At 40.9% G+C, this 25,651-nt stretch overlaps 1 protein-coding gene across 1 annotated transcript in view; it reads right to left on the reverse strand.

The window, feature by feature from the left end:
* The window catches only part of UTRN (utrophin), a 303,831-nt gene that overhangs the window by 268,128 nt on the left and 10,052 nt on the right, over nt 1-25,651 (reverse strand). The window contains exon 2 of the mRNA XM_039706856.1: nt 10,564-10,625. Coding sequence (XP_039562790.1) covers nt 10,564-10,625 — 62 coding nt within the window. The remainder of the gene's footprint in view (nt 1-10,563; nt 10,626-25,651) is intronic.

Here is a 25,651-nt window from a genome sequence, read left to right on the forward strand (position 1 = left end):
TGCATTTTCCTCAGACCTGAATGCACATTTCCATGCAGGATCTGCTGTGTGAACCATAGAGTCTGCAGTCAGAAACATCAGTGCTCTGTCCTCCAGTGCAGCTGGATACTGGACTACTTTCTTGGGATGCAGTTCAACAGCAACCCACTGTGCTTCAGGAAGTCTTCTACTTTCTTTATGCAAACAGAACAGCTACAGATCCCAGCTTCTGACAGCCACATGACTCATGAAGTTTATTAAACATAGAAGAGTGCAGGAAAATAATTTCTTTAAATGGCAGCCCCAAGTGATAGTCCCATACCTTTATCTCCCAAGAGGTGACATGGAAAGCTCTGGGGCAAAGCTGACAAAGCAGCTATGCATGCCCTCTTGTGCCAGGTACGAGCCAGCCCTGAGCAAGGACAGGCTGCTGCCAACACCCTCTCTTTGTGATAAAACCCATGCAGAGCCCCATCACCTCACAAGCAGTGCCCACCTCTGAGCCTACTGGGGCAGGCTGCTGTGGCAGTGCAAGGGCAGTCTGAGAGCTGCACTACATGGCCTCTAAGGCTGGGCCTGTACTTCTAGTCCAGGGGCCATGAGCACACTTGAGCCCTGGCTCTGACCCAGCAGTCTGGCTACCATCAGGGCCCCTGGTCCATGCAGACTGCTCTGGGGTGAAAAGCAGGCAGCCCTGAGACCAGCTGGGCAGGCTGGTGTGTTGCTACAAGAGCCTGGGCTCTGGAGGAGGACAGAAGGTAAGGCATGGGGCTCTGCAGCTTGCTTCCTTCACCATCCCTACCCACATCCATACTGCTCCCTCCTAACACCCAGAAAATAATCTGACCTTCTGAAAAATTAAGTCTGTAGCCACAGATACACACACAAATAAATACACAATCTGCAGTATGCAAAAAAGCACATGCATTTCTCTCTCTGTAGAGTCTTGTCTGGCATACAGTATGCTAAGGCAATCTAAATTTCTCTTTTTCAGAACTAAAATTTTACTCACTTTCTAAATACTTAAAGACTACACAAGTACAAAGTAGTTCAGCCCCTGCCAACATCCTGTAAGGAGAAGCAGTCCATCACTGAGCATAATGGATCAAGAAATTTAAGTATTTGTCTTATAAGAAAGAGTGACAGTGACAAACCATACCGAGCCCTTCCCAAGGGCAAATGGCTAGTCACGGTTGTGTTGGTAAGTACTTAAAGAGCAGCTTACATTGTGCCAAGCACTGTACAAATACGAGGCAGCTAATGGGTCCTTTCTCAAAGACAAAATAGAGTCCAGTTTACACTACAATGACAGCATAAAGGACAGGCTGGGACACACTTGTACCAGAAGATCTGTGCCGGTTCAGGGCGTAAAGCATTCACATCCCACTCACTGAACACTTTTACCAGCTAACAGAAGGTAGTTTTTCTCAGCTTTGCTTATGTTTGCCGCAAGAGCAGAAAAAAACAAACCAAAAAAACCTGGCAGAAATCTCTTTCCCTCAGCCTGTTCAAGAAGGCTTTGCTAGCAGAGCTGTACACACAGTTACTGTAACAGACACAAGGGCTTGATAAAACAGACAAAAGAACATAATTAACAGACTTAGACAGAGGCAGTGTTGGTTCCTCAATGCTTTAAATTAGCAACGATAGCAGGAAAGGAGTTGATTCACTTAACAGGGCTGGTGTAAGGGAAAGAGGAAGAGGGAAAAGGAAAGTGAAAGAGAGGCAGAGAAAGGAAAATAAAAGCTAGAGACTGTACACAAGCTGTGGGCTAGGCTTGCTTGTGTTCTCATGAAGTTTGCATGGTGACATTTGTTATGCACCACTAGGCACATACACAAGGATCAGAACCATATCCAATCCATCACATTACATTTATTCCAGCAAACATTTTGGTGGCAGCCTTTGTGTGAATACAAGTAAGAGAGGGAAGACACAAAACTTTTGCTAGTTATCCACAGCAGAAACCATTTGTCTGTTGATTTACCTCATGAGGAAGCAGCAATTTATTAATGATCTCCGAGGTGGAGACCAGATGCTACCATACATACACAAGACCAGGCATCTCAGGCATCAGTTTTACACTTTCCAGCAAGACACCAGCACTATTTGGGAAGGAGATACCACAGGCAGTGTTCTCCTCACACCAGCTGCCCTGTTATGCCCCTTTGGCCATCTTTCAAGTCCCTCTACCTAGATCAGGTTTAAGAGGGTGACTCACACTTCCTTGTGTACATCTAGAATTACTCACGACAACGGGTCATCCAGGCCAGCCAACATGACTGTGCAGAAATCATTCCTTCTCTTTGCCAGAAAGCATTCCCAGGAAGTGGATGAAGATATAAACAAAATCCAGATCAGAGTTTTCAGTCATCCAATGCTGCTGACAGTCAAAAGCCCAGCCATCAACACTTACAGTTTGTTCTACTAAAGCCACCACAGCTACAAGGCAGTGCTCATTCTTGAGTGTGCTTTACAGTAGAAAATTCTTAATTGTCCCTTTATTACCAGTGGGGAGCTGTATCAAACTGAACCCAGTTAGAGAAAAAAAGGGACTCACAAATTCTCAGTAGGATAAAACCTCTTTTTTTCCAAACACCAGCTATTAATAATTTTACTATGACTACTTAAGTTCTTTATTTTTGAACATGAAATTATACGCAAAGGCAATCATTAAAGAAGTTTAAATGTTTACCTAGTTGTTTAACTAGAAACACGAAATTTTCTCATATTTATCTGTAGCAGACAATTTACTTGTGCTTTAAATCAATAATTATTGAAGCTACATTATTAAGCCTAACTTTTTCAATTAACGAACGCCAAAGAGATTGGAGAATAAGAGATAAGCCACCTCTATTTCACATCCTCCTCAGTGATATTGATTCAGACCTTGTAGTCACAACATTAAAACTAGGATGAAAGGTCCTCTCAGTTTTAGTTAATGCACACTGGCTGTCACCAGGAAAATAACACATTTCATAAAACCATACAAATGACCTTCATCACTAAGGGAATGCAGCAGACAAGTTTTAGCTGCTCAGAGCAGGGCTGGAAAAAGCCCTGGTTGTCATTTATATTATCTGCCACTTCAGGAACACAAAAACAACCTGAAAAGATATAGAAAGCAATACATACTGATTTTCCATCAGATTCTTCTATCCTCAAATGTTACTTTTATGAAGAGTCATTTTAATTAATTCTTTTTAACCAATATATGACAATTTTTAACATCTAATAAGATGCTCAATACATAGGTCAAAGTAGTAGTAGAACAGTAAAGACCCATTTCCTTTGAGAAGGGGCAAGTATTGGAGAGTTTGAGCTCTTAAATGACAGCATGAACCATTCATAATGTTCAAGTACATTCCCAGGGAACTCATGGTAATCAGTTTAAACTCAAACAACACAGGAGCAAGAACTACACTTTATCATGACCAAGACCAAGTAAAAAACATGTCAAGTGCTGCTACATCATAAGGCCAGCACATGGGAACTCAATGTGGGAAACTAATCAGAAAGCAAAAAGGTCATTGCATAAAGTAAACAACCATGTCAACAAATAATCTTGCCAGATTCTAATTCAAGACCATAGACGATGTTTACAGAAGTATTTTTATTAAAATGTGGTACTTTTTTCCATTCTCCTTCCAGTAACATGCAGGAGTTACAGGACATCATACACAAATACTAGCTATACTGTGACAGATATATTTTCACTGAGTATACTCTACTCCATGCTGAATATTTCCAAAGAGTTGTGGCATCTCAACATGACACTAGTACCAAAACTATAATTTCAAATACCAAGTAAAGCAAATAAATAAAAAGTTATAATCATAAGAGGAAGACAGCTTATAGACCAAATTATTTTTAACTACTGGTGCTCAAAAATAAAATAGTTACAAGCAACTAAATAGCTATTTAAAACCCCAGACTAAGAGGAGGTGGCAGGGGGAAGTAATACTCATCACTGAGATATGCTGGAAATTTTGATTCTACTAGATGACAGACATGAGTTTAAGAAGCAGCAAAGCTGAAAAGCTAAAGACAGTTCAATTCACCCAATACCTAAAATACTTGACTGACAACATGACCGAAGGAGGAAAGATCTATCAGTGCAAATAGCACAGCAAGGCATCAGTAACTCTACAGGCCTTTCTCTCTCCAGTGTATTTATTAATGCATTTACATAAGCCTATGTTACACTAACATGTTTAATGTAACAGTACTAACCTCAGCTTGCAATTAAGCCTCATTACATAACAGTGCCAGTAGGAGCAGTTGGGACTCTGCTTACCACTGCCAGTTATTTCTCTTGTAAGACAGAAAGGTAATCCTTTTATTTATAGTTTTCCAAGCCACGTAACTTCAATCGCACCCTTAAAATAATTTACAAATTCCTGATAACCAGGTTTTATTTTAATCAGCAGCTAATAGGTAAAGGAACAGATTTGCTTTGGTGACTACCAGATTCAGCTCTACAAACCCTCCAACAACTGGGATGACAACCAAGCCCAAGAATCAGACCCAAAGCCGGAGCATTAACCAAGTCAGCAATACTTACAGCCCATATTACTATACCAAGCTTTCAAGTCCAGCAAGGCAGATGCTGCCCGCCCTTGTTCTTGGAGCAGAAAGCAGCAGAAATTGAACGGAAGGCAGAATACTGACCATTTTTTGCTGTGGCTATATCCGGGAGAGATCACGAACTGCTACATATTATTGCTTTTATGCAAGAAAGTAATCATCCTTACCATAACTCACAACCTATTAGAGAAGAAAAATTTACTTTCATGCTTCTTGGCTAATACACATGCTAGGCCTAGAAAGGCTTGTTTGGTCCTCTCCTAAAAAGAGACTAAGAAAAAAGTAGACTAAAAATTGACCTTTTTAAGGCCAGCTCATGCAAACTCTAATTCTTTTCCACACAGATTATTCCTCTTTTCAACAAGGCTGTTGCTTTTTAAGCTTTGGCTGCCTTTGAGTCAAGTTACATTTTACAGTTCAATTCAGCATTGAAAAATATCAGAAGCAATTAGACTGTAGTTTATTTCACCAGTCATCAAGTATTTCCTTGCTTGCACCACAAAAACTGCACTTCAAAAAGGACTAGACACCATCTTAGGTGATGTCACCTTGGACAGACAAAATTGCCTAATCAATCTTTTTGATCTCTTTTCTTGCATGACTAATACACTGAACTCCATAATTCTCCTTCCCCCCCAAAAAAACACTTCTGAAATGTCTTTGACCTCAGGTATCTTGGGTCGTGAAATTAATTATCATGAATAGCTATAATTTTGCCTTTAAAAAGATTTATCACAGTTGCTAAGGGTCAGCAATGGAGCTGCAAAATGTCTTCCGAAGTACAGGACCTGACATTTACCACTATGACAACACAACACTTAAAGGAAAGAAAATTAAGGAGCAGAAATGGAGGAAAACATCTATTCAGCACACCACACAAACAGCTAAAAGAAGACTTTGCAGTTAGCAAATGCATTAGCACCTGGTATAATGAGGAATTAACTGTTTCAATTTTAAGATGCATATGAAGTCACATCTCTCCAAAGCACTCCAAGAACAACTCATCAGTTCTCCTACTGGCCTGTTTACTCTCATCTTTCCTTGCTATCCTTCCAGGGGAGGGGACACATAAGAGCCCAGGAGCCCCACACTGAGTATTTGCCTTCTCAAAGGCTAACTTGGAGCTCAGCCCTGAAAGATGCGTTCTGCTCTCAAGCTGCACCTCCTCCTCTTCTTTACTCTAACCCTAAAGTCAAACTTATTTTTGGAAGACCACAGAGTAGGAAAAAGAGCTTCAGATGCTGTAAAAGTGTGGGATGTCTAGTTTTATTCACACTGGAAGATCCTGGCCTGGCTCCAAGCCCTGTCAATGCTGGCCAGTGCAGATGTCAGGGCACTAGCACAAGACCTGGAGGTGCAGAATCACAAATACATGCAGCAGGAACACTGCAAATGCATGAGTAAGACTGTATAAGGCTTCTGTACATTAAAAAAAAAAAAAATAAATTGAGCTTGTATTGGAAAGCGATGGGAAAACATGATGGAAAGGAAAGGGAGGCCCAGCGCTCAGGCATGCAAAGGCTTTGAATGCAGGTCCTGACACCTTGGAACAATGCCCCAGCTGACTCCATTCAACAGCCTCCCATACCCAAGACTTATAACTCACGGGCAGGGAAATCTAGTGTCATTTTCACTGAATACCACAAATCTCTGGGCTTTTCTGCTCTTTTTGCAGAGCACACCCTTCCTAGCAAGAAAGCTTTTTTTGCCATCCCTGTGGGAAAATTTCCCAAACTCATTGAAGAAACAAGTTTTTGGTAAAAAGACACTGCTTCAGTTTGCCAATGCTGGATCTGTAAGCTTCCTCTAGTGAGTGACAGCACTAAGTTCTGCCAGGCTGTGACAGACCTGACTCCATGGGTCTAAATTAAGCTAGGGAATCATGTTTCTTCTGCTGACTCTGTATTCCACCTGCCAAGCTCAGGAAGAGCAGAGGAGGAGAGGAACCAATCTGAAAGCAAACTTGGAAAAGTACCACCTTGGAAAATGAGAAAACTAAAGCCAGCAAAGACTGAATCCTGCAAGAAGGTGAAGGGAGGCCAAGGTTAGTACCACTGAGACAAAGGGAGATGCAAAAATAGGACTGACCGCCAAGCATCAAATCCTGCAAAGGCAGGAGAGGGGAAATGAAGGGCAGATGGAGCAGATCTGGAGTTTAAAAAGAAAAACTGGGTCTTGATGGGAAAAAAAGTACAGTGACAAAGGCAAAAGTGGGTATGAAATAGGCAGGGCAGCCAAACTCCCGATTTGCGAGGATTTGCCAGGCAGGCAAGGCTCCTGACATGAGAGGGTGTAATAGTAAGCGAGGGGAAAAATACAAACAAACATTCCAACCAAAAATAGGGTCAGAGAGTAGGAGTAAAGAAAGAAAATAGGGCAGAAAGAATTGTACTTGCATGGTTCTAAAGTGGGACACAAGACTCCTGAATTCCTTAACATGCCTATCAAGTTTCTACAAACCTTCTGGAGTTGCATGTGTGAGTATCCAACTGCTTTGCTCTGTAATTATAAGCTGAAGCATCAAAGATCTGCAAGATGCAGTTAAAACTCTCAGGTCTGCTGATAAAACATCTAAGTAGATAAAGACTGAAGCTATTCAGATATTTGGACAAACTAAAGTTGATTACAAAACCTTTGTTCACTTTCTCTTTACCCGTGTGAAACAAATAATATTGGGGTATTGGAGCACTACATTATCCTCCAGACTTGAATTCAAGCTCCACTGTTAGCCAGAAGTTCCCCTGTAACTTATCAGAATCATTTAAAACACAATTTTACATGCAATTACTAACTGTGTGCCATATTAAGAGACTTCCTTAGATCACTAAAGCCAGTCCTTGCCAACACAAGCATAATCATCTTCTAGTCCCTTTTCTACGCTGATCAAGCTCCATCTGAAAACCAACTAGATAATTTGAATGGTTTGATTGAGTTTGCAGAAGAGATGAACTCTCTGAATTCTGTCATAAGGACCAAGAGCTCTGTTTTATATCAAGAAATGCCAAAGAAATGTTAAACAATTTAGCTAAAGTCTCAGACTGGGCACTGAAAATTAGTAGCCAGTTCTAATGTTTACCTTTATTTGCAGTGGCTAAAAACCACTGTGACAAGATAGCACTTCTGCATTGCAGAAAGGTGTTCTGGAAATAACATACTGGTAAGTATTAATGAAGATTAATATAGAAAGGGATAAAAGGATAGAAAACAATCCTACATTGTGTAAAGAACATGTATCAGCTATCCATACAACTAGATGCTTTAATTGGTAAGGCTATACCACAGGAAAACGGCTAAATCAGACTCTCAAAATTAGACTGGACAAACAATGGAAAAAATACAGCAAGTAAAAACATCACATGGCTTTATAAACATTTGCTGAAATGCTCTGCCTCAGTATTTATTTGATCATAAACTACCCTATTGTTTAAAGCTGGGTAACAGACTATTTCTCTAACAATTTTTATTCTGTTTAATTTTAACAAAATATCCTTACTACACAGCCATCATAGGCTTGTGAGCTGTAGTATGCACAGCTCTCCCAAAGTATGTCTAAGAGAGCACTGAGTCTTGGCTGAGTACATTTATTGACCTTACAACGATCCACTTTAAATGTTTGTGCCTTGATTTCAAACAACACAAATAAAAAGCATCATTCTAGCAGAGTTTAAACCAAGAGCGAAAAACCAAGGCACTGTACTGAGAACTACCAGGAACTCTTATCTCACCCATCAGGGTACTGAAGCAGGCACCTCACAGAACACTTGAGATACCTGAAGTGTTTTACTCACTTACCTATTCTTTGACGAGAGAAGGGAAAGACTGCTCTCTCTCTAGATCCTTTGTAAAACCCTATTGAATTGACTTAAATCAAACTCAGCATTATGCAATTTTACAATTTTTGTATGCTAAGCTAGTTTATAAAGGCTCAGATTACTTCTTATTTTCTTAAATGAAGGGCAAATACAATATATTAACATGGGAGGACAAGTCAAATTTTTTGAATGAAATTTGCAATTCCACACAAAATACCTAAGTTACCATTTTGTTTTCAGCAATGTAAATCAGATTACATTTAACTGACCTCTAAAATCTCTCTACCCTACTAAGCAGCTAAATCAATCTAGTTGACAGGAAAGGAATTTTAAACAATCCAAATGATTTGGTACATAAAAAAACTTTGACACAACAGGACTGAAATCAGTCCCTTTCTATTTTTAAGGTACAGTTGAAACTAGACTTTCTTACATGAGGCGATTTCTACTTAACACCATCATTTTCCCTGTAATTTGAACATGTCAGTCTTAATAAATCTGTGTCTTGTCATGCCAAAAGAGCCACGCTCAAGTTTGAATTGGGCATGCAGCAGTTCGGAGTATGTCCTTTTATAGGAGTCTCTTTAATCATTAGCAAGGCTTTCATGGCTTAAGGTGTTTAATGGGCCATGAAGTTACAGAGTTACAAAGCTACAGTTACTTCAAATCCTGTGAGTATCTGACCATACCCTGTGCCTGGGAAATCCAGGAGCTTAGCAGGATCTGTCTGATTATGCAGTATAGAATGAAAGACACTGTATAAGATATATCCATGTGACTACAAGCAGAATGAAAACAACTCTACCTTCTTCAATACAATGCCTACAGCACTCACAGGTGAGTCACCTGGCACAGTCTCAGTATGACTGTCATTCATTCTCAATATCACTGTCATTTTCATGTTTATGCCATCTCTGTGCCAGCTACATGACTACAGTGAGTCCTTTTTTTCTCACCACGTTTTCTTTCCTTACATGACCCTGCCCTGCCCAATGCTCCTCCTGCAGAACCCATCACTCCTCTGAGCAGCAGTCAAAAGCTGAGCATAGAGCAACCAGTTACCCACACACACTCCTCTAAAGAGTAAACTAGCCAAGAATGCATTGGATGGAGAGTGCAGGATATCAGCTTTCAACCAAAACAAACCCAAGCCAAAATGATTCAACCAAGGCCACAAGCCTTGCATTGCCCAGTGTCCTGTTGCACAGGAAAGAAAGGAAGGTAAAAATTCCTTACAGTGCTGATCAAGAACTTCAGAAGGGCAGCGCTCCAGAAGCAGCCACTCATTGCTAAAGCACTGCTGCAGCTTTATTTTAAAAAAAAAAAAAAAACAACTCCACCAAAACACACAATCCCCCTTCCTTTATATTTATATCTGCTTTCAGGATTTCACACACTTGCCACTTTTCAATAAGAGCATGCAAAAGAGTAGTTACCCCATTTGCAGCACCACACTAGGCAGAAAAAAAACATGAGTTTACCCTGGTAATATTCCAAGTTCTTTCACACATTCAAACTCTGAAGCAGGAAAACTTTCCACAGACGCTTATGTTCCTGGGCAAAGTGTCATTTTTCCCTATCAGCAGAACAGTGTAAAAAGCAGGCTTTAAATAGCATTCCAAAGCAAACGTCACTTCCTTTATCATTCCAAACCATGAAAGATCCTCAATAAGTTTCAAGCCAGTAAAGAGAATTAAAATGAGAACTGTACAGCATGAGAGCCGAGGAAAATTCAAAATGAGCAAGTAATTATGTAAAATTTCAGTCAAGACTCGAGTAGCAACACCAGGTGGCTTCAACTAGAGGTTTGCAGAGTGAGTAAAGCTGACTCAGCAATGGAGGAAACACAGTGATGAAGGTTTAAAATCTGCTGCAATGCACTCTGAAAACTGCACATAGAAATAAACTAAACCAAAACTAAACAAAACCAAACAGACATGTTCATGCAAAGAACTATTCTGATATATCAACAAATAGACTCTTTCATTTTTTCTTAAAATATAGTATCAAATGTTTATGTGCACAAGGAAATTGAGGGAACACTACACTATTTTATCTGTTTTCACTACACACTGACATTTTCCTAGGAGTCTTCAACAAGAGTAAGAGCAAAATATATTTAATCAAAATTATTCTAAACAGTGAACCAAAAGAAAATAAAGTAGTACATCCAAACCAACATTACCTTGGAAAACCGAGCATTTATCCATTTCGTAAAGGTTTTTTTCTGTACGTCATTATGTTCATCTGAAGAGAGAGAATAAGAAAACAATGAGTGAAATTGCATTCTTCTTAATCCTGGATTGTTCAGTAGAAGTCACATTAAATACTGTCCTGAGAAGTGGGAGAACTTTTTGCCTTATTTGTCAATAAAGCTGTACAACCATCCACAACACTTTAGTACTTGCAGAGGCACACAAATGTTCTGCCTTTGCTGGTAACCACAGCAGCTCCTTTGCATTAGAATCAGCCTCACAGCACCTCCCAAGCGGGTTTCTGATGCATAAAATTCACATGCTTCCCATCTGGTGAAAAACAACCTACGAAACCATGGGCTTTTAATTAACAGACTTTGTCAACACCTTTTTGCCTGAATGCATTACTCCAAAAGGTGCTGAGGCCCTTACTCAAGCTTCTGATGCAGATAATAGCCTCTGAGGCAGCAAAGCTACTGGGGCAACCCTTGAAGCACTGGCAGCCTTACCCACCCTCAGCCTGCTTTTGCAGCTGGGTTCAGAGGCGTGTTAGTGATCAGTCACAGACAAGTTCAGCTAGGGTGTGGGAAGGGCTCAGCATCCTTTCCCTTCAGATATCCTGCTGGTGTGACACCGAAGTGCCACCACCTAGGGTATGCGAGACAGTCAGAAGGACACAGCAGGACAGGAAGAAGGGCAGGGAAGAGCCTGTAGGTCAGAGCAGAGGGAGGAGCAGTGGCTCCAGCTGGGCAAAGGGCAGGCAGTTTCCCAGGATGCCTAAGGAAGCCATTTAGGAGTCACCTGCAATTTTACAGAGCCTGTCCCACCAAACCAGGGTGAGTCACCTCCAGCACAGGACAGACACTCCTGCCTCTATCACAGGACCCATCTTGGGTAAATTGCACTGAGCACTGCTAAAGGTGAACCTGTGTTTCACCACCTGTACTTAAATGACAGTGAAATAACTGCTGACAACCAGACTAGGCAAGGGAGGTTGACCCAGAACAGATTTCCAGGTATGCTTGCTGCAGACAAGAAAACACATACATGCAGCCTGTTAAAGGCTTCAACAAAGGCTTCAACCTCCAAATCACAGCAAGGGCAGCCAGTGCCTTATACCAGGCAAACTGCTGGACAGCTGCAGCCCAGATCAGGAGACTCCAAGAGCTCTTCGAGACACCACCAGCTTCTTGGCAGACCAATCTTGAGATGCCCTTCAGGCGACCACAACACACTGCTGTCTGGAACGCTTTCTTGCAGAACCTCTTGGTGGCAGCTGGCATCAATTTTTCCAGAATCCATTCCACAAAGCAGCAAACCACGATGGTTTTCAGACTAACTGTCCCTGCACTTGGAATGAAGCCACAGAAAAAGCCTGATTGCAACTCAAACTTTCTACTTCATGCAATCACGAAAATTTTATGCATTCTGAAGCAATATCAGATTACGATTAAAAAGCACCACTTACAAGCTCATATACCTCAGCAGCAATTGAGACTGTTGTACAATAAAGTTTCATCTATAAAATCCAGATATTAATTAACTTAAAAACCACAGAATACAACCAGAAGATTTCTTATATAGACAACCTCAACATTTCTCATTTCTGGCCAAACACAGAAGATTACACTATCCATGTATTTACATCTAATATATCTAGCCAAAAAAACTGTTACACACAGAAACCAACAACCACGTATGTCTTACCTAACAGCAAAGTATAGTGGCTACAGCTCAGTCCAGATACAAGAAGTCACATTGGTAAGAAATAAAGTGTCATGATAGTTGAAAAACTTAAAATGTATGAAATTGTTCATTTAAATTAAAACCTTAGTTCTGGACTTCTTTTAGGCTACAGCTGAAAAATCTGCTTAAGACACAAAGGTGCACGTCAGCCAGGAGCCATAGTTTCACCCTTCCATACCACTCCTCTTTGGCAGCTAAAGCTGATCCAACAGACCCATTCTTGAGTCACACCTCAAGCCCAACCAGACATCAACGACAGCCCAATGACTGAAAAGATTTTTCTGAGCAAGCTTCAAGATAGCTATAGCATTTGCACAGTATGCCATACTCAGAATGCTGGAACTCAAGATGTTGTTTCAGAGTATAATTACCTAAGACACCTTGTTAACCCTGTCTTTTACCCTCAGTGGCCTACAGTTCCTTACTATCAAAGACAGATAGAACTAAGTAACTTCCTGGTAGATCCTAAGTATCCATCTCACAGGAGCCTGGCACACAACATAAACTCAAAACAATTTTTTAAAAAATATATTTAATCTATTTTCCCCCTACAAGTCTATTTTTTTTTTCCTTTTAAGACACAGGAATGGACCAGATTGGTCCAACTGGCACTGTTGGAGCAATGTTTTCCATTGGCTTTAACTGCAAATACTATTTGTATTGAACATAGTGAGATTTAAACATCAATCATTAACCAGTCTGCCCCTTTTTGTGCCAACACCCCCATCTACACCCCTATGTACCATGATGCTTTCCTTAGGCTCCATCTGCCTTTTTCCTTCCTTTAGCATCTGTGAGAATGAAGAGTAACACCACAGTTTGAGGTATCACGTTCTTTTAACATTATTAATCCTTAGCATGAAAAAGGCAAAGAACAGAGAGGCCAAAAACAGTTGTATGACTGTGTAAAAAAGGAGAGCAACAGTTATGACAAGGGTCCTGCACACCCCACTCTTGGAGGGCTCAGCCCCTTCCCGAGCACACGCATGGCAGGAGGTGACAGCTCTCCTCAGCATTCCCAGCTTCAGCCTGCCAGGATTCCCTCAGCAGGCCTTGCCCCTACAGCTGCTCCCCAACACCACAGTCCAGTTTGTGGCAGTGCTCCTGCTAGGTGTGTTGCAGTGGCACACACATCACTTACTAAAACTCCAGCCCCTTTTCTCTCTATTCAAAAAGAGGGTTTTCCAGGAAGAGGAAGGAAAAACATCCACCAAAACCCACATCTTTAATAATAACAAACTACTTAGTCTTGATAAAAGATTTGGTGAATGAAAGAACAGGAATGTATGAGCCCCTACTATCCCCTAAGGAGCAGTGCATCCTTTCTATTTCTTAAGCAAGGAATAAGAACCCCCACAAGTCCCATCTTCCTAAAACATCCTGGTCAGTTATAAAATCCATAGACAACCCTTGCCAGTCAGACTCTACTCTTATGTTTGCTTTATGAAAGCCTCTGAAACTAGGATTTTTGTAACTGGCTATTACAGCTACAGTTTTGTCAAGCTTTCTCCTATAAACCCCTGAAAAAAAAAAAAATAAAATAAAACAAACCCTGAAATGCTTGTGCTTGGATAGCAACATTGACAAGTTATTTTATCCCTCAAAGTAATTTTCTATAGATTCCTACAAATTTGTAAGGCTAACCCCCGGAGGTTGACATTATTATTCGGATAACAAATTAGCCACATTCAGTAAAAAAACAATATCACCATTCAGCAAAGCACACAGTAATCCAGCCAGTCAACTTCTCACACAAGACATTAAAAATGTCAGCAAGTTACAGCCCAGTGAGAAACAAATTCACCAAGTTGCTAAAACATTTGTTTCCTTTCACACTGCTGCAGCCTGACAATAAAAGCCAAGGACTGACTCAGGGCCAAATTCTGTTTCATTACCTACTGACTGTTTCCTCTCTCTGCCTGCCTTCCAGTCACTTAATGGACTAGTAATGGACAATGTTAGAACAGTTTGTTCCTTTAAGAGGAAATAAAAACAAACTTAAACACGCACACACACACACATGAAATTAAACTCTTGTGATGACAAAAGAGAGAAGAAGAGTTTCCTATCCCGGATGCCTGCTTCTGTTACACAAGATGATGTATGTCCACCCAACCGGGGTGCGCTCGGAACAACCGGCTCCTGTGATCAGATGCCCAGGCCGTGTCCTGGCACTCAGTCGCCCCCCGCAGCCACTTCTGTCACCTTACACACCTCCTCCACCCACAACACTGTCCTTTAACTTCGTATGGGGCACCTTGAAAACACAGTTCAAGTCCAATCTATCACCTTGTGAATATCGTTGGAGAGAAAAAAGGAATCTAAATTATCTAAAAATAGAGGTTAAAACAAAAGCCTCACTGGATTGCGGTTTGTCCTCTACTCAACCTCTGTTTCATGCTGAAAGAGAGCTTTCTTATTTCCCCAAAACACATTACATGCTTGCATGACAGAACTGCATTATTTTGCTTTTGAAAGACAGAAGTTATCACACCCAAAACAGCTGGCAGAACAGCACGAAAATGAAAATGCCCTGGAGAAGCATAGACTTGATTGGCAAATAAAGTACAGAAATTGCCCAACCACTCCAGCGCACATTACCAAGGGTCATCTCACATTTGAAGACTTAAATTTGCCTTCACCACCTCATTCTTTAGGTTCTCAGCAAAGGAATTTAGAAATAAAAGAAGGAATTAGCCTGTGGGTTTCAATTAAGACACTAGGAATGTAACTAAGTTAGAAACATCCCTTTGCCTAAGCCTTTAGGCAATCGGGAGTATCTATCGTAGATACTGCCCCTCCCTGGACTTGCACACCTATGAAACCCTGACAACAGTAACAAAAAGAGGGATGAGGATGCCTTTTGAAAGCAACTATCTTTTTGTTAAACTCAGACTAATTCATACAGCAAAAGACACATAATTACCATCTAAAATTTGAGCATGGAAACCAGCACCGATTTTATCCCTGTCAGCAAGGAGCAAAAAGCCAAGTCATGAAGCACCAGTTTGTGACCACCAAGCTCACAGAAGAACCCCTGATCTCATTGTGAGTACTGGCTCCTGACTTTATCAACACAGAATAATCTTTATCCGCAGGTTTTGGGTTGGGCCATTTTTAAAGATTTGGGGGAAAGGGGGAAGGTAAGATGTTTAAGTTTTTAAAGGAACAAAAAGCAAAAGTTGAGATTGTACTGTATATTGTCTCTTCTCTTGCAACACCACGGTAGAAAAAAATAGCTCCAGCAACACATAATTTGCTTGTAAACTTTCACCTTTATGCTGCAATTTTAATTTCTGCAATCAGTGGTATGCACAAAGCTTTCCCTCATTGCTTTTTCTTCTCTCTCCAAACTTCAGCAGTTGGGCAAAACTAGAGTAATATTAATAGTGTATCTAAAAAAGTAACAACATCTGCCTCCAGCAACTGGCACACAAAACACAGTTATCCAAATTGTAAGTTTTCTGTAGCAACCAAACTATGGAACACAAGCATTAGCCCAAAAAAAAAAAAAAAAAAAAAAAAAAGGCAAAAAGTAAAGTCATGCACCTCTCACTACCTGCTGTTTCCCAACAGCAGACACCATAGACAAGTAATGAGGACCACCCTCTGGGTCTCACCAAAGTGTACTATAAATTTCAGCTAAATTGTGTTTACTTCACAACAAAAAAATCCCCCAGCAACTGATAACCTAGAGGAAGGCATCCTCACAGCTGAAGGAACATTAAAATAGCTGTTTCCATACCTCCCAACAAAAGCAACCTAACACGCCACGCTGTGGTCTCAGCACATTGGAATGATGATTAAAAGGGAGGTATAGATAACCAAGCTCTCAGGAGACAGAAATAATGCTCAACACGGAGCCTGACAGCCCACGCTGGTCAGCCAGTGACCCTGCTGTTTTCAGGGGATGACAGTGCAAACCCAAGAGCTGTAAGCAGTGTCCCGAGGCTGCTCCAGAATTGCAGGCAGTACACAAGGCTGCTCCAGTGGCTCACCAGAGCCAGAAACCCCACATGTCACTCCAGCAGCTTGCAACGGGTCCCTAACACTGGGTAAAACCATGCAGCTTCAGCTCCCACTGCAAGACAGCCTGTGAAGCTTTCACATACAATACAAATACATTTGAGCACATATTTCACAAACTGCCCAGCACATGGAAAGAGGAAAGAAAAGCAGATAATTCCTGCCCAAAATCTACCAAAGAAGGTGTTTCTAAGCAACAAACAGGAAGGGACTTAAGGGAAAAAAGACAAAGTAAATGTATGAACACAAATAAAATCACAAACTATATTTACAACAGCTGGTTTTGTTATGAACACAGATTAGGTCTTTGAATTTCTAAGTGGTTATAAAGAAAATGGAATCTACAAGTTGGTGTTAGCCATCTGCTCCTTCTTCTCTGCCCAAATTAGAACTGTTATTAGGCTCACTTGCACTTGTGGAGGTGATTCACAGGATATAAGGTCAGAGGGATTGCTGTGCTCAACTAGCTTAATCTTCTGCATAACAGAAGAGCCATCCCCACAAAAAAGCCCCTCTGCATACCAGAAATGAAGCAGAGACAACAGATGTCAGAGACCCTGCACAGGCACAGTAAACAAGATTGCTTGGACAGAGAAGGAAGCCAAGCCATGAACTGTATATATGCAAGTAGCTCTCTTCTGGTTATGGCAGAGTTTCAAACCAGGCAGACATCACAAACAACCTTGTTTGAACATCTTCAGGAAACAATGTTCACATACAAAAGACAATGTTACTTTGTTCTCTGTGACAGGCAGGTAAAGACAGTAGCACTGAAAAGTTATTCACAACACTAAATTTTTCTGTCACTCATAATTCCAGTATCTCTTCTATCCCAACTCTTTCAATCAGAAGTTTTCCTATTTTTCTTTTCCAACAACCCAAAGGCTGCAATCCTAACATCTCCTCACTCCCTATTTTTTCACTCCAAATATTAAAGCCCTTCCTGATCCACCCCCTCAGAGCTGCCTCTCTTTTACCCAAGTTCCTAGACTGCATCATCATTCCTTTCTAAAACTCTCTAGGTCAACAGCTAATTACAAACAAAGCCAATTCCTGAGATGTAAATAGTAATACCTAGCTCCCACATATAACTACATGCTCAAATTTCCTAAATTGAAGACTGAGAATGCTTGGCCACCCACATACCAGTGGATGCCCCATTTGTGCCAGCTGATGGCATCTTCTCTGGCCTCTCACCCCATCCCAGCACACAGGCACAGGCTACAGGTGGGAGTTTGCCCCAGGTTGTTCTCCACATGCACATGCTGACTGGCATATTTGACTGGTATGTTCACACAGCCTCTAGCTGCTTACTTAGCTTTATAACACACAATTAAGTTTATGAATAATGGATTAAACCTCCACTAGTTACTACAAGTTGAACTAGTTGTGCAGGGAAAAAAAAAGACAGGAAACAAGTCTAATAAGAGTATCCCACTTTCCTTGTGAAAATCAATTTAATCAACAGATTTCAAAAAACTGTATGCTGTTAACATTTTCAAAATTAGACAAGTGCTATTCAGATGTTTCTGAAAGGAAGTTAACCAAACATCTCTGGATACAGACCATGTAGGACCCATTTCAGTGGCAGCAGTGTGCAGACTAGAGTTATTTAAAAAGAAATTGAATTTATAACCCCATGGAATTTAAGTCTTTCCTAGCAGTCCAGTGTAGAAGACAATCATAACACCTTGAGCAATTGAGTTATGCAAAGGAAAGGTGTTAGCTTTCTGGGTTTGACTCCTTCAAACCTCTGACAGTATTTAGAAATCCAGCCTTAAGACAAAAAAAAACCAGCATGTGTCCTAAGGGGGGAAAAAAAAAAACCCCACACACCAACCAAAAAACCAAACTTGCTTTCACAGTTGTATTTCATCTATGGAAGGTAACAAAAAAATAAACTTTCCCATTATAATTAACTCAGCAATTAGGAAAAAAAAAGTAAAGAAGTGTCCTTACAAAGTCTTAACATACTATCACTTGGAATAAGATTTCTAGACCAAAAACAATGAGCATGTATAGTTTATACACCGAGTGGAATTTTGTGACTCTTGTAATCACTGTAATATCAATGCAAGTTTTCTGGCAATTTCATGTGGATGTTTCAGGGATTAAGCAAGCTTTCACCTCTATGAATCCACTGATTATTGTATTGTTCCCAGAAAGTTCAGTAATATTTTGAGTGAAGTATTTTTGTAGAAAGTACAGTATGGTAGAGGCCAGGAGGCATCTTTGGAGATCATTTGTCTAATCCAACTCCCCAGACAAAGCAGGCTGCCCAGGGCCATGTCCAGCCAGATTTTTAACATCTGCAGTGATAGAGACTTCACAACCTCTCTGAACAACTCAAAACTTTTAACAAAAAATGGAGTTTTCTGTGTTTCAGTTTGATCCCCTTGCCTCTTGTCCTTTCAATGGCCTCAGAAGAGCCTAGCAACCTTCTTTACACCATCCTTTCAGATATTTATGAACTTCAGTGGATTCTGATCCTTTTCTTCTGTCTGAAGAGTCCCAGCTCTGTCTTTCCCTGCAGGAGAAATGTTCCAGTCCCTTCATCATCATCGTAGCACTCACTCCAGTGTGTTCTTCATCTCTCCTGTAATAGGGAGCCCAGAACTGGACCAAGTATTCCAGGTGTGGAATCACCAGCATTGAGTAGATGAGAGAGCACATCCAAGAACATGCAGCAGGCTCATGCCTAAAGGAGCTACAGAGAAAGGAAGCAAGCTCCTTTTTCACAAACTTGTCAGCAGTATGTCCAGGTAGCCAAGGTCAGTAGCATCCTGGCCTGTGTCAGAAAGCATGGCCAGCAGGTCCAGGGCAGTGTTCATCTCCCTGTACTTGGCACTGATGACACCACACCTCAAATCCTGTGTCCAGTTTTGGACCCAGTACTACAAGAAGGACATTGAGATGCAAGACTGAGTCCGGAGAACAGCAACAGTGAAGTGTTTAGAGCTCAAGTCTTATAAGGAGCAGCTGAGAGAGCTGGATGTGTTTGGCCTGGAGAAAAGGAGATTCAGGGGAGACCTTACCACTCTCTACAACTGCCTGAAAGGAGGGTGTAGGCAGGTAGGGTTCAGTCTCTTCTCCCAGGTAACAAGTGATAAGGCAAGAGGCAATGGCCTCCAGTTGCACCAGGGGAGATTTAGACTGGATATTAGGAAAAACTTCTTCACTAGAAGGGTTGTCAAGCATTAGAACAGGCTGCCCAGGGAGGTGCTGGAATCACCATCCCTGGAAGCATTCAAAGGGCATGTGAGCATAGCACTTAGCAATATGGTTTAGTGAAAAGCTAAATAATTTCACTTAAGACTATGTAACAAAGCTTCTACACACTTCTGTCCAGCTTGTAACAATTGACTAGCACATTTCAATTCTTCACAACTAAGACTCCTACCAAGTGATGCTACCTTTACAAATTCCTGGGCAGACGTTGGGTGCCACCTGAAGAATCCTGGGCTGTTGGGGTCCACTCCAGCTAACTGTAGACCCTTGCCCACACAATGTTTCATAGACAAAGGTAAAAGATCAAGAAGCACTCTCATCCATGTGGGAAACATTCTCCTTTATTCCAAGAGACACACCAGGTGGACAAACCCATGGGAGAAAAGAGGGCGTTCCCTCATGGCAGGGAGCTTTTATATCCCCCAGGATGAGGACAGTGGGAGAGGTCCACAGCCAATGGGACACCAGTGAGGAGTGGCAAGGGGAGGGGTAACCAGGGGAGAGACCACCAGGTGGTACCAGGACAGGTGAGGGAAAGACCATGTGATGGAGAAATGGAGTAACAAACCATGTGATATAACATAAGCTATACAGTGCAATGTAAAACTATTCTCTGCAAATTCCCAATCACCCAGTGCAAGAGAACAACTAAACTGGTGCACCCAACACTGGGCAGGCAATGCTTGGAAGATAGAACTGGGGGAAGGTGCTGCATACCAATCTTGACAACCAAGTTAAGCTCAGTCTTCACAGAAATCAAATAGACAAAGGAAGTTTAAAAAACCAGAAATTGTTTATTTTGTTTCCAGACAGGCCAAGTATGAGCTTCTTTGGCTATTCCATTATTTTGTCAAGGATCATTCACTGATGCCTGTAAATTATTTAGCTTAGCCTATTAACCTTTGTTATGACTAAGATGAAACCTGAAACATAGAAGGATAAAAGGTTTAAAGGAAGCTCCTAAAAGTCACATAGTGTAGTAGTGCTCTACAGATGGAGAAGCAAGCAAAAATAATAAACAGGATAACTAAAGAATTTAAATCTAAAATATTTGTTAGTGCAAGTTACACCAAGTACTCTCATTTCTATCCCTAAAATAATCCAGAAAGTTCATTACAGAAATGGTGACCGTAAGTTTGCCTGCTTTTAGCTCCACATGACCAACACAAAGAATGCTAAATGTCTTACACTGCCACCCAGCCCTAGTGAGGAAGATTCGGTGAAGGGCAAGTACAATTCTTGAGATAAATTACTTCCTTTCCCAATTACATTCCTTTGCTGGCCAAGGAATATTGCACCACTGGGGAAGGTTCAGCACCTTTGTGCAGAAACTGAAATGCTAAGCAAACCTTTGAGCATTTTGCTCATGACAAAATTACAGTTCTTCCTCTAGAGGTAAGAAGAAACAGTCATAAAGGTGTCTTAGCCACTTCGTGTTTTTAGTGAGACATCTTAATGGAGAAAAAATAAAAGAGAAATTGGAGTAAAGTATTATGAATGGTCCCTTCTTATGGCTTCTGGCAAACATAAGATTTTCTTTTGTCATTTGATCAGAACAGCACTAAGTTGAGGCACTGCTAATCCTATATCCTATTAAACTCTCATTTCCTTCCCTGGCTTAGTCATTAATTAGTCCCCAAAGCTGAACCCCCTCCTGATTAACTGCTCTGAAAGTACATAAATTCTGTTTGGCAATTGCACGACAAATATCTGGAACACATTAAACCAGGTATTTATACAATCAAGCAAGCACTGACCGCCAGTTTGAACCCACTGAGTTGTTCCCACTTCAATATAGAAAGACCCTTAAGGACATATGACTCCCAACAGTGTGAGAAGAATTGGAGAAGATAGTCTGCTCTCATAAGACTCCACCTGGAGTACTGCTTCCAGCTCTGGGGCCCCCAGCACAGGGAGGACAAGGACCTGCTGGAGCACATCCAGAGGAGGCCACAAAGATGATCTGAAGGCTAGAACATATCTCCCATGAAGACAGGCTGAGAGCGCCAGGGTTGCTCAGTTGGAGAAGAGCAGCCTTGCAGTACTTAAAGGGGAGCTACAAGAAAAATAGGAAGGGAGACTATCAGGACATTGATAGGGCAAGAAACAAATGTTTGAAAGGGAAAGAATATATTTAGATTACATATAAGGAAGCAATTATTCGCTATGAGGATGGTGAGGCACTGGAACATGCTGCCCAGAGAAGCTGTGGATGACCCATCCCTGAAAGAGTTCCAAGCCAGATTAGATGGGGCTTTGAGCAACCTCATCTAATGGAAGATGTGCCTGCCCATGACAGGGAGTTTGGAACTAGAAGGTCTTTAACACTCCTTCCAACCCAAACTGTCGTATAATCCAATCGAGTCAAAAGGAGTCCAACCAAAGTTCAAAGCCTACCAAGACTTTGGCAGAACCTGAGCCATAGGCTTTCAGCTGCCCACTGTTTAGGCAAAGGATTAGATGCGCACATCCCATTCCCCATGTTTTTATTATTGAATGACAAGGTTTGAAGAGAACTGTGGTAGAGCCTGTGCAAATGCAGAGTTTGATTTCTGTCACTCTAACATCTCAAGTGGTTTTGTGTACAATTTGGAATAGACACATCACCTTTACTTTTGTAGAAACTGGCTAAACAACAACAAAAAAAAATCACCTAATGAAAACAGATAATTACATGTCATATTAGTACTGCTGCCTCTGGCAACTATTGCAGTAGATCACTCACAGGTATAATCCTGTCCTGGGTGCTTTTTTCAGAGAGGGTTCTTTTGCATGCCTTCCCAGTGCTAAAGTCAGTCAACAAGCAGGCTCAGGATTCAGTTTTTTTGCCCTCTGCCAAAGGTCAATGTCCCTGAAGCAGACAGGTGGTGTCTATGCCTCAGCAAGGACAGAGCTTGCAGCCTGAATGTTGCTAGCCTGAGGACTAAAATGATGATAACCACCAGTGAAACAAGAAAAATGAGGGCACTAGTATAAACTGGCTAAAAAAGCCAAGACAAGCTTATGGAATTAAGAGTCCACAAAAAGACAGATGTAATTTATGGCTGAAGATATCCCTGAACTGCAAACCAGAATGTGAAAATAAGGTATTTTAGAGGAAACACCATTAAAGACGTGCTTGTGGAAGAAGTATTAGTTCATGGTATCTACCTGTGAACACCATTACATACAATGATGAAGAAATGATGACAGCTGCATGGGAGATCAACTCTTTGCCAGCAAGAAAGGCAAGCTATACAGCAAAACAAAATATCAAGTACAGCCTCTGCAGCAGACAAAAGCATTTGATGCAATACAAAATGTTCTTTTCCTCAATTCAGTGGTTTATCTTGAAACTCAGGATATTTTAAATCAAAAATACTTATTACTTTCTGGCATCATAGTAGACTAAGATCAGTCCTTAACCCCCATCCCAGAAAAAGCCAGGACAAGATCACCATCACTGGATCACATGAGGCAAGGGGGGAAATTCTTCTAAAGGCTTTGACACCCCCACCCCAGAAAGAAAAGCTATTTGCAAGTAGTGTCAAATAATATTTCTAGCTACAGTTTTACTGAACAAGTACTTCCCAATATCTCAAAATGCATGCTATAAGCATAGCTAGAACAAGAGCTGTGCTTAAAACTGGGGTTCAGTACAACATCCCAGTCTGAAGTTACCTCTCAGTACCTTCTCTGGAGATGTCCAGCTCTCCAAAGAGCCAGGCACACATGGGTTCTGTCAGACCTACCCATGCAAACACTCCCAAGTACCAGACAGCTCTGGAGAAGCAAAGCGCAACTCCTCCAATATAGCTTAGCAACTTGTGAAGGGTATACATTGATTTGCTACTGCTCAGAGTGAAGGGTCAAATGAGGGAGAGAAAAGAGACAGGCTAAGGAAAAGATGTACTCCCAGAAGCATACAAAAAGACTGGCTCTCTATGAAAGAAAAGAAAAACTTATGTGGTTCCCCAAAGGGGTTAAGAGAAGCCAGTTTTCTATTTAACATGTTTTTGCACTCCTGAGTGAGAAAACTACTACAACAAATTAACCTCATATACATTTACAAGAATTTCGAAGTCTCAATAAAATGATGCATTTAATTTACCACAAACTATAAAGCTCAGTGGCAAAAAAAAAAAAAGCAACACATTCCACACTCTCAGGTTATGCACATAAATGTAACACCTCAATGAAGGTTATAGAAGACAGATTCTTATTTCTGAAACTAAAACATTACCTTTCACAGAAAGAACAGGTGGTATGGACAGGGTCAAACAAACAGAACAAATCACAAGGTCATATCCTAAAGACGCTGCTGTCGTCATGTGACTTGCCTTTGAATCTTTAGCTTTGCGTACTATAAACTTGATGTGGGGAAAATGTGGGGAATCCACCTAGTAAGTACTTTTAACTCAATTTTTAAAATTCATTTCTGCAAATTAAAAAGCAAAAAAAGTTTACCTTCAACGCTTTGCATTGCTAACTATCGCAAATAATTTCAGTATTTCTCACAGTTTTACCTACATCACATAGGGTAAAAGCAAAACCAATGTGATTGATGAAATTTGCTACAATTTAGGTTGTCCCACTTCAGCATATCATCTTCAACCAAACCACTGTAATATAAATACAGTTGAAAACCTTTAACAGCTTCAACAGTAAAGTTATTACAAGATTTTTCTACAGCTGTTTGTTCTTTTGGACAACAGTCCTAAAAACTAAATCACAAAACCATTCATTTTTTTAAGAAACATTCCAAACACCATTTTCATCCCTGACATAATGACTTAAGAAGCTTAATTCACATAATACAGATTAGACCTTCATACCTGAAGATCTCTAATTTCACTGTGTCAACTACCATTTCCAATTTTCCACAGTACTGCTATACTAAGGTAACTCTTGAAGTTGCAGTATATTCTTGTCCAGAACACAATAGCAAAGCAGCGGCACAGAAAAAAGAAACAAAATTTTTTAAGCTGCAAAGAAGCAAGGAAGTGGGAAACAGTAGTAAGGGTGTATAGAAGGGCACATGAACTCATGCACACTGCTGTCTGAAGATCATGGAACAAGCTGCAGTACGGTGCTCATATTTCAGGCTGCCCACCACTGACACACAAGCAGAAGAATGATCCCTCACGAAAGCCAAGTGCTCATGAAGCCTACCACAAAGGGAGAAAGGAAAGAATTCCTGCAGCTGTACACACATCTGCAAGCTGGTGTAGCAGAACCAAATGCATCCTAAATGTCAGTCCCCTACCTACCTGCTACTTGCCCAAATAGCACAAGAGACATCATCACTGTCCAACAGGCTTGGAAATGAAAATTCACACTGATGAGTAACTCAAGTGGCCAGAAAATATACAGTCTTCCTGTTCTTCATAGAATGATTCTATTAAATACTGCCTGTGATCCCCCTCAAAGTTACAAAATCCAGCTAAGAAGAGCTCTGGGAGTGCTTAAAAGGCAATACAAACATGCTTTATTCTGCAGCATCATTTCAGCCCATCTATGAACTGGCATGACTGGCTTCCCAAAATGGCACTTGCAGACTTCAGTTTACCCAGAAACAGAACCCTGAATTTTGTAAATGACAAGTGAAAACTGAGTGAAAGGAGAAAAGTGCAATGGAAGAGTCAGAGTGGACTTCTAAAGAGGCTAGGAAGAAAGGCAATATATGTGAAGATTTTTGCTCTCAAAAGAATTAGCATAATTAAGAGATGACTTAGCAAGGACTTTATGCATATTTCAATTTTGGTGCATTTAATTATAACCTTCTACATGAGGGAGAGACTTGTCTGCAGTCCTGCAGAGGTAAGTATATATTATAAACAATAACTTGCTAAAAACTGAGCAAATAAAAGCTCAGAAACTTTAGTCTTGTCACATTGTTGCACTCTTTCTATTCAAGTGACAACACTTCACTGTTACTCCTCAAGTCTTTACATGGCTGCAAAAAGGAAAAGCAATTAATACTGACTACCAACCTTCTAATCCCTCAAAAGCAGAATGAAATTTGGGCTCAGTAAGGGAGCATTAGAGGATGACAGAAAACTCCAGCTGCTCAGTTGTAATAATTGCACCTCTTAGACA

Source organism: Passer montanus, unplaced genomic scaffold, assembly GCF_014805655.1.
Source record: "Passer montanus isolate IOZ18808 unplaced genomic scaffold, ASM1480565v1 scaffold2, whole genome shotgun sequence".
NCBI lineage: Eukaryota > Metazoa > Chordata > Aves > Passeriformes > Passeridae > Passer > Passer montanus.